At 35.7% G+C, this 11,081-nt stretch overlaps 1 protein-coding gene across 1 annotated transcript in view; it reads right to left on the reverse strand.

Annotated features, from left to right (window-relative positions):
* Positions 1–11,081, reverse strand: part of SPAG6 (sperm associated antigen 6) — an 87,922-nt gene that overhangs the window by 60,041 nt on the left and 16,800 nt on the right. The window contains 1 exon segment of the mRNA XM_005865897.2: positions 7,813–7,984. Coding sequence (XP_005865959.2) covers positions 7,813–7,984 — 172 coding nt within the window.

The raw sequence follows: 11,081 nt of genomic DNA on the forward strand, positions 1-11,081 counted from the left end.
CCTGAGGGGTCCCAGACTGTGAGAGGGCACAGGCCGGGCTGAGGGACCCCCCCTTCCCCCCTGAGTGCACAAATTTTTGTGCACCGGGCCTCTAGTTTAAAAATAATCATGCATATCAAACACCTCAGGAATTCTAATTTCTTTTAACTTTATTGCTTTTTAATTTATTTTTTCAAACACTACTTCTAACTCACTGTTCCTAAGCCCTACAAAAAGTTCTATTTTGTTTCATTAAAAAGTAAAAGAATGTCAAGAATTGTCATTTATCCAAATTTACATGGCCTTATTGATCAGTTTAAAGATAGGCTGGTATTTGCATCTAGCTTTAAAACATACAGCCATATCAAAATCTTTTTGAAATATAGCAGGTCAAAAATATATTTAAAATTTGGCTACCACTTATGATGTTAATCTTATGTTATAATAGTCACCCTACTCAACCAAATTTTTCATGATTTGATGAAATTATAGTAAAATAAAATATGCTGTTGCAATTGCCAAAGCTGTTTATATACTGCCCATACTCCAATATGATTTTATAGTGAAGAAAATGAATTACTTGGAGTCAGAGCTTTACAAAATATACTTTTGCACCTAAAATTTTTCATTTGTTTTCCACTTGCTTTTATATAATATTGCAACCTTGCTTTTATATAATATTCACCTACCTACAATTTTGCATTCTGCTTTTTAAAAACTTAAATGAAAAAATGCATATTTTAGCATTCAAACTTCACTGGCATTCACACTTTACTCCGCCCCGGTTTTAGATAAGTCCCTGACTCAAGGAGCTCAGGTCATGGAGGAGGCTAAATAGTAAGGGGCCACTGGGGCCCTGGTGGAATTCTCTACAAAGGAAGGAGAAACAGAAAAGGGAGACAGAAATGAGACTTTGGATGGTTAAAAAGTTTACATGATATTTTTATAAAAGTGGTCAGCAGTTTTTAGTGTGACTCCCTCTGAGTAATTCCTTGAAGCTACCCATGGGCTTCCACTGTCCACTTTTATTCCTGAGGATGAAGCCAGCCCAACATTTTTAATAACTGTATAATAGTCCATTCAGGAAATATGCCCTTATAAAGTACAATATAGTGAACTTCTTTGTGCTTCAACCACTCTTCCCTCTGACAGCTGTCAGTCTGTTCTTTATCTACCAGTATGTTTGTTTCTATTTTGTTTGTTTATTTTGTTCATTAGATTCCACATATGAGTGAAATCATGTTCTTGTCTTTCTCTGACTGGCTTATTTGAAATTAATTTTAATAATATAGTACATTATTTAACATAATATATACAAAATATTATAATTTCAACATGTAATTAATATCTTAAATTTTAATGAGATATTTAACATTATCTTTTCATACCAAGTCTTGGAAATCCAGTGTATATTGTATACTTACAGCACAACTCAATTAATCTGCTACATTTTCATTGGCATATTCTAGTCTCTGTTTAGATTTTAAAAGGTTTACAGTTGAAAAGTTAGTTCACATACCAAAGTTGTTCTTATCATGCCTAAAAGTATTCCAATAATTGATAATCAATTTTTAAATTTATATTAATTAAAAATAAATAAAATTAAGAATTTAGTTTTTCAGGTACACTAGTCACAATTCAAATAACATGTAACTAGTGGCTACCATTTTGGTAAAACTGTGGTGTAAATCAAAGGAGATATAGAGAAATATTCTATGACACAAAGGGTTAAGTAGCTACAATTAATTCAAGGCCAGAGTTCTATCCTGAGCAAAATGCTTTGATGCAGATAACTTATACTACATTTTTATAGCAAGCTGGTTTATTCATCCAAAACCACAGATAAGAGCAAAGTAAGTCCCCAAAATTAACTGTGCAAATTCATCAGACAACGTAGTAATTGCACAGCAACTATTTCCTGTAGACCATGAATCTTAAAATTTTTAATAAGATAAGATGATGAACATGACTTATGTCAAAGTACAATTCTTGTGCTAACAAAGTCCAAAGCTTTTAATAAGCTAAGTCTCTTGTAGATGTTTGTGAAATGCTAATTAAAGTACTTTCAAATTTCAGTAAGTACACTACGCCTAATGTACTTCTAGAAATTCAAATGTAAATAAAGGTAAAATATAAATAAAAGTGTGTTTTCCCTCAATATCTAAAAGATGTTAGGGGGATTTATACACTGACTGGAAAATAAACCAAGTTTGAGAAACAATTTTGTTCAAACTTAAAAAATACATTATGATGCACTGTTCAAACCTGATTGATGAAACCACTAGGATACAAACACCCTTCTCTTTATTCACTCAGCACACACATTTAGTGACATTTCTTGCACAGGAAACAAGCCTCAGACTAAAAGAATGTTAGGGGCCAGTCCAGCAGTTGAGCATCAGTCCAGGAACCAGGAGGTCACCTGTTCAATTCCCAGCCAGGTTGCGGGCTCAATCCCCAGTAAGGGGAGTGCAGGAGGCAGCTGATCAATGATTCTCTCTCATCATTGATGTTTTTCTCTCTCTCTTCCTCTCCCTTCCTCTCTGAAATCAATACAAATATTTTTTTAAAAAAAGAAAAAGAATGTTATGTGCCATCAGATAGAGAAATATTGTGTGGGGTAGAGGGCTAAGTGTCTCAAATATTTTTTGGTGATTATAATGATGATGGTGATAAAGAAATTGTTTGCTAGCCTCATATATAAAGTTCTCAGTGACTTAGGGATCTGAGATTACAGAATTATATTTTATTGTTCCATATTCTGAATTGTAAAAAAAAAAAAAAGCCAAAAAAATTCCCAGAACATTTTATTAACCAAGAGTTCATAACTTTAAAAATCACAATAAATAAAAATACAGGAGAATTTACAACATATGTTTTTACTAGCATACAAACTAACCCCCAAAATGACTAACAAATTAGGTAACTACTGAGTAATGTTATAATTAAAATGTTAATGTTTAACACACTTGGGTTCTCTTCTCTGCCCAAAGAACATAGAAGAGACATTTCTTTTCTCTTTTTTTTTTTGACTTATTTTTTTCTTTATTGATTAAGTTATTACATATGTGTCCTTATCACCCCATTGCCATTGCCCCCCCCCTTGAGACCTCACCCCCCTAGTGTCTGTGTCCATTGATTATGCTTATATGCATGCATAGAAGTCCTTTGGTTGATCTCTCTTCCTTCTCTCCACCCTCTCTTGCCTTCCCTCTGAGGTTTGAAGGTCTGATTGATGCTTCTCTGTCTCTGGATCTGTTTTTGTTCATCAGTTTATGTTGTTCATTATATTCTACAGATGAGTAAGATCATGTGATATTTATCTTTCTCTGACTGGCTTATTTCGCTTAGCATAATGTCCTCCAGGTCCATACTTTATCTTTTTTCATTTACACCAAAGTAAATAGGAGAGTATTTGTGGAAATAAATACTATATTAGAATAAAAATAGGTATAATATATATAATCTCATAAACATAATTTGCCTCTATGCATGTTTTTCAATCCCTCCAGGATAAAAAAAAAATGTTATAAAAAGAATAAGATGGAACAGAAATCAACATTACCTACAGGCAGCTGTGAAGATAGTTGTCTGTAGGGCTTTTAAAATAATTTTTAATTACCAGGCTCTTGTCCCCTTCCCCCGTCCATCCTTATCTACTCTAAATCATACACTACAAAGTCCCTAGTTAACTCAGATATTTCTTAATAACATGTGGATTTTTAAAAAGTTAATTACTGCTTCCTAAGCCTCTTCCACACAATTTACGATGTTGGTAATTATATATAGGTGGTAAATGGCATGAGAAGAATATTTGCAAAAATTCTGAATTTTAAAATTGCGTTCTCCTTTAATCATTTCATCATTCTCTATAAGGAGGAAAAGAATCAGGCTGGCCAGCTCTGAATCTCTCCTTACATTATTTACTTAGTGAGTAGGAAACACTCTACTAAATGTTTCTGTAGTGTCCACACCAGCCATTTCCTGGAAGCACCACTCATCTTTGGCCGCCACAATCTCCTCTCTTAACTGCTACTGAGCTGGAATAAAACTCCTCACTTGATTTAGGTCCTAAGGCTATAAATCAGGTCTATGAGAGAAAGAATAGTCACACATGTGGGAACCAGCCATCAGGGATTAAAACAGAGGTATCTGGTGAGACTTTCAAACAGAAGAAGGAGGTTAAAACAAAGAATTATGAGCTCTCATACACTTTTCTTTCTCACACCATAAAAATGAAAAATCTCTGAAAGGTTTTGAGTAACTGCCAAGCAGTTCTACCATAAATTGCTATCTGACCAGAATAAATCCTGTAACCTCTCTACTTCAGTTTCCTCATCTATAACATGACAATTCTATCAATAACTGAAATGTTTTAGAACATGTAATCAAATATATTCCTTTTTGCCAGCTTGAGAACAGCCAAAATTTACAAGAGACCAAGTTTACAAAAGACAGCATTTTTAGCTAAAGCTCCCAAAATAAAAAATTAGAACTTTTTTTTTAGCCCAAATGTGGAAGATCATTCATACATAAAGTACTTATACGACTCCTCCTTCCTCACACTTCCAGCCAATATATAGGTTATTGTCCTCACCTCAACAAGTACTCTAATTGCTGCCACACTCTTAACAGGAGTTCATTGGAAGCACTCCTCCACAGCGCTGCTGTGCTGCAAACAGTAACAAGGCCAGACAGAGGCTGCCAGGTGGGAGCAGGAAGGAGGGCCAGGAGCAGAGGGAAGCACTTTTCTGGGAAGCACTGTGGCTCCGCAGTCCCATGGTTCCTTCTGCCTCACCCTCACACTTCCAGCTACCAGGGTCCTCGCCTTACTACTTGTACCTCCAAAGCAAGACTAATCTTTAGAAACAGTGAGAGTTTTGACATTGATTAGAATAATTCTGCAGCGTGGGAAAGTGGGTAGAAGAAGAGACAACCAATACGAGAAGAATTCTTTCAGCCTTTATCAATAAGCAGGAAAAAATATAAAGAAATAACATCTTCAAAGTAAGAGGTACTTTTATCAGTGTATTCAATAACTGGTGGTTCAATCATAAAAATTTAACAACACAATTTGAACAGAATTTTTTTAAAAAAACACTTGCTATTTCTAGTTGTTAGCCCCCAGTTCCCTTTGGTTATCGGTAAAATACTTTAAAATCTATACATAGAAGTAACATTTAGAAATTGTATTCTTGTAAAAGGAAAAGTCAGATAATGTCCATTGGTTTCTCTTCTCTATTAATTGTATGTTACTTTATTTTTATTTCCTACAACATCTTTTCCTTCTATGCCCTTAAAGATATACTTTATTTCTTTTGCATCTCTATTTGAGGTTTATATTTCTTAAACTGTCTGATCTACATTTCACCACTAATACTAAGTAGAAAACACTGAATGAATGTCCTCCCATCAATCTCAATATATTCCATTTTTAGGAATCTGGTGAGAAAGAAATCAGGTTATTTGGAGGTGAGTCCTCTATTTTCACTGATATTCACGTTGTGAATGGTGACTGATTTTATTGCTTTCTAGATATCAATTCCCTTTCCTTCAGAGACGTCTATGCAGAAATCTCCCTGGGAGCTTAGGTACTGTGAAATATTGAAATTACAGGGGAATTCCATGTGGGAGCCAGATTACAGCAAAATAGAATCAGAACGAAACCCCTAGAACAGACCCTATTTATGAACTATTATCACTTAACCTCACACTCAACAAAAGGGAGGTCTGGGAAGGTTACTTATGGGCACCTGCCCGAGAATGTACCTGCACATCTGTCCCTCCAAGCTCTTTGGCACCACCCTTTGAAATACTCATGTTACAATCTGTTTGCCATTAAGTCCTCTGGCATTAAAAAAAATTACTAAATATATTTGTGCAGTTTCCCCCTGATAACCAGCCTCTGATTTAAAACACTGCCTTAGTTTTCTCAATCAACATCTATTAAGCAATAGTCCTAAAGTGAACCTATCTGGAAAACCAAAATCCAGATATTAAGGAAACAACTTTAATATACTAATTCTGAACCATTCTAAGCATGACAATAGTTTTCTTTCTCAATTTGCTTTTTTCCATTTTTTTCTTTATTTTGCCATTACCATTTATTCCCCTTTACCCTCTTTCAGCTCCACCTCCCTCTCCCCCTGCAATCACCATGCTGTTATCGGTATCCATGAGCTCTTTCTCTTTTTTGTCTTTTTTGTTCAATTAAGCAAGGAGAGTAATACCTAAGAGTAGCACAGATAATGTATCTGAAGCATACTGTGCAGAGCCAGGTACATGGTAATTACTCAGTAAATGGTAGTTATTATTTTATACATGTATACACCCTGAAAATTTGGAAAATAAAGACAAATATCCTTAATTCTACCACCCTAGTAACACAAATATGTATCTCTTTGTAATTTATGTCTACATAAAAACTTATTTTTATATTATTACAAGTGTAATACACAATTTCGTCCTTTTTTACATTATAATCACTTTTCCATGTTACCATGTAGGATTCACAATTTCCTTTTTAATTTGTTGGATGTGAGTCCATTAAGTAAACTACCATAATTTAACCTCTAAACTCCTGCCAAATACTTGAGGTTTTTTGATATTATAAACAATGCTCCAATAACATTTGCATGAATATAGTTTTTCATTCTGTGGAATCCTTTCCTTAGGATGAACTACTAGCAAAGTTGATCATTAGAGGAACCATAGACTCTTTTGTGACTTAGATTAGTTTTACCAAACAACTTTCCACAAGTTGACACAATTTGTAGTGTTTCCACCAATAGACATAAACATTATCAGGTCCTCTCTAACCTTCAGTATTAATACTAATACCTTTCATTTATAGAGTACTGACCATGTGCCAAGCACTGGTCTGAGTGCTTTACATGTATTTTCATCCTCACAATAAATTTCTGAATAATTCTGAAGTAGTTACTCTCCTTTTGTAGATGAGGAAGTAAAGGTTCAGAAAGTTGAAAAGCCATATCCAATGTCTCATAGCAACTAAGTGGGAGAACTTGGACTCAAACTCAGGTCCTGTTTAATGCCACAGTACTCTTAGTCACTTGGCTATATGTCTGCTTTACTCTTTTTTCTCTAAGGTAATAATAGGTGAGAAAAGATATTTGCACTAATGTTTTCATATGCAGTTCTTGGTTACTAACAAAGTTAATCATTTTTACATGTTTGTTAAACTGCATATTCTTGTTGTGTTATATATTTATATTATTTAGCAACTTCTATAAAGTAGTGGGGGAAATTTTGTTCCCTATATATTGTTTACTAATCAGCACAATCTTCACAAGAGAGGTACAGGCACTGAGCTGTCAGTTTATAAGAGAAGGTGATCCTTCTCTTCCTCCTCCTTCCTGCCCAATATGGGCTGAATACAAACATGTTCTAGAAAGTTATGTCCATATCTTTTTAACATTACAGTACTCACTCTATGATATGGCCCCTGTCTGATTTGGAATACCCTATGTTAGGAGTCAGAGTGAAGACTCAATGTACCCTGAGGAGTGACAAACTAAAATAATTTCTTAACCAATTTACCAAAGTCTTTGAGAATTAATATCTCATTTGCCCAATTTCCCTCCCACCCCCTTCTCTTTCCATCTACAAATTTCTCTTCTGCTAATTAAGATAAAGACTGAAATGTGCATTTTTAATGAATTTGCAATCAAAACAACTTGAGCATCATTCAAAGTTTATCTCCCATAATGTATAGAAACATCATGAAAACTTCACCTATGCTTTACTAAGCAAAACCAGAATTACCTGAAAACATATACTTTAATAATCCCATTTTTAAACATGCTCCATTACCTGCATTATGTCTTGCAGTACAACCAAATGCCGAGGTTGCATCTTCTTTGACTCCAGTGTCAAAATCTTCCAAGCATCTCAATGCTCCACAATCAACTGTTGCCTGAGCTAGTTGAGGAGAATGTTTAGCAACTGCTCATAACACAAAAGCAGCAGCTTCTTTGTAGAAATGCTACAAGGATAAAATAGATAAAACACAAAGTGAATTGAGCACTTATATAATGAAAAGTTAAAATAGATTAAAACCAATGTAAAAATAAAAATATAATGAAGCTCAACAGCTTTTAAATACTATAGAAATACATCCTGCAACATTATTTTTTTGATGTTCCCCATTGCTTTCGTTCAGTAACTAAACAAAAACAATGCAAGTCATATTACATTTCAAATGTTTTCTTCTAAAACATGCATTTATAAAATAAAATATTTCCTGCAAATTGTATATCCTACAAATTTATTATTTAATTATTTAATGAGATTTTTATGTATCTGCATTACACTAAATGTATATGTCTGACCCATAGGAACTCTTGGATTGTTAGCATGTGCAACTAAACTGTCAACTGACAAATTCATTTCCTTTACTTGACCTCAGTCTCTAAGCCTGGTAGGCCTTTCACGACCTTAACTAATCTTTCTGGTGTCCTAAGTTATCCTGAAATAACAACCAGGTTTCAAGATGCATTTATCAATCGTTGGATAAACATAAAGGCAAAATATTCATGATACATTTTAAAACTTTTCCTGGTAAATAAACTCGCCAAACAATTGGGACATGTTATACATTTCTTTTTAGAAATTTTTTTTAAAGGTAAATATAAATGACTTAACATTATGTGAATGCTTCATATTTAAAAGATTTTCTATATATAAGTTTTATCAGATTAAGAAATAAAATAAAACTGAAACATGATTTTCTTTATATAGCTAAGAAAATTAAATGTTTAGGAAATGTTTAGCTGTAAAACACTCACTGTGGTTTTATGGTTCACATAATGACACAGTAATGGTCTCCTAACTCTTCCTTTTATTACAGAACCCAGTTAATCCTCTACTTTAGATTGTGTCTATTCTTTACAGAGACTACTGAAAAGTGACTGAGTGCAATAGCACCTGTTTTTAATGTATTCTATTAACTTAGGCCAAAATATTAAAATACAAAAAAATTATGAGAGAGAAAATACACCAAGCATATTTTTAACATTCATCTCAAAACCTGGTATCCTCTATAATAGAAGGCTAATATGCAAATTGACCAAACGGTCGCTATGACGCATACTGACCACCAGGGGGCAGACATGCAATGCAGGAGCTGCCCCCTGGTGGTCAGTGCGCTCCCACAGGGGGAGTGCTGCTCAACCAGAAGCCGGGCTCACAGCTGGTGAGTGCAGCGGCAGTGGCGGGAGCCTCTCCCTCCTCCATGGCAATCAGACATCCCCTAAGGGCTCCCAGACTGCAAGAGGGCGCAGGCCGGGCTGAGGCACCCCCCGAGTGCATGGATTTCGTGCACCGGGCCTCTAGTATATTGATGATATAAGAAATATGCTATTTAGTAATAATGTTTTGATTTTATATATTTCTTTAGTTTATTAAATATAACATATATAGATATCAAAATATTTGTTGTAAAGTCTAATTTTATGTCAGTAACCAAATACCTACTAATTTATTGTAAAAATTAGAATAGAGTTTTAAAGTAGCTTCCCACCGGTTATTTTTTTAAGAAAATGTTTTTATTGATTTTAGAGAGAGAAACATTGGTTGCCTCCCGCATAGGCCCTGACCAGGGATCAAACCCACAACCTGGGTATGTGCCCTGACTGGGAATCAAACCTGAGACCTTTCAGTGCATAGGATGATGCTCAACCAACTGAGCCGTACTGGCTAGTGCTCCACAGATTATTTTCTTATAATTGTGGAAAAATAATGGTGGTACATTTCTTATCATTACCTTAAGCTAATTTGACTTTTTATATTGTAGAATTTTCAAATTCACAGAAAATTTCTTGTGTATTAATAGTCACTACTAACTACAGAACCTATAATCATACTTTCTGATCTCATTCCCCCTTTCTTCTGATTTCGACTTCCCTAAATTCCTCATTCCTCTCTTCTCTCCCATTTCTCACCAAAGAAATTTCCTTAAAGAAAAAAAAAAGCAAAAGCAAAACCAGAGGACTTTGTACCTGATAAAGAGAGTTTAAATCTCCTGAGAGAAATGAATTAAAGGACTGGTAGGTGAAGGAGACAGAAGCTTGTGAATAATGCTTCACATTCTCGTCACTTTTCTGCCCTGATACATTTTTTGTCTCTTTTTAACTAATGGACATCATTCACACTTAGAAAACTTCTAGTAAGAACCTTCTAGAGTGGATTAAAAATGGTGGCAGAATAAGTGGATGCTACACAGACATACTCCCAGGAACAAACTGGAATTACAACTAAAATACAGAAAAACTTCCTGAATAATCAATGGAAAAATCGCAGGAGAGAACCCTGATACATGCGGACCGAAAGTGGAGACCACATAGAGACTGATAGGAGGGGCGGAGGCACGAAAGGGCTGACTGGGCTCCCACAGACAGCAACTGAAGTCCCGGAGAGATATCTCGGGGGGCGGGGGGGGGGGCGGTGTGCCACTGAGAACTCTGGGATCTAATCCCCAAGCTGGGCCTCCCAGCAGAGAGCACCAAACTGAGGAGGTACCCACATAACATATAACTGTGAAAAGCAGTGGGGTGCTATCTGAAAGTTTGGGCACCCTCTTAAAGGGCCAACTCACAAAATTCCCTGTAGCGCCACCATCTTGTGCTGCAGCAAAGGGAGGGTGAAGTGGACTGGAGCTGTGAGAACAGAAGCTAGGACTGGGGACTCAGGGGATAGAGCTCAGAAGGCAGATACACTAAGTTTCCTGGGCTGAGTCATTCCCTCACACAGCAAAGGACATCTTTCCCACATAGACATTTGCTTTGCCTGGGGAGAAGACAGTTGACACACCCTATTGGAAAATGCCTTGCCCTGGGGCCACTTAAAAGATTAAAAATAACAACTAGCCTCCAGGCAGAAGCAACTGCCTCACCCTGTTGAAAAAAACTATCGCCACACCTAAGGACTGTTGCCTGGGGGCACTTCAAGTCAGAATCCTATCAGTCTGTAGGCAGAGGCAGTCTCTGGAGGCTTTGAGTCTTTGCCTGATCTAATTAGCCAGAAATAGCCTTTAACACTGTCCTGCACTAGAGATTGAGAGGTGCAGAGTATCTACCAAATAC

Source organism: Myotis brandtii, unplaced genomic scaffold (genome assembly GCF_000412655.1).
Source record: "Myotis brandtii unplaced genomic scaffold, ASM41265v1 scaffold215, whole genome shotgun sequence".
Lineage (NCBI taxonomy): Eukaryota > Metazoa > Chordata > Mammalia > Chiroptera > Vespertilionidae > Myotis > Myotis brandtii.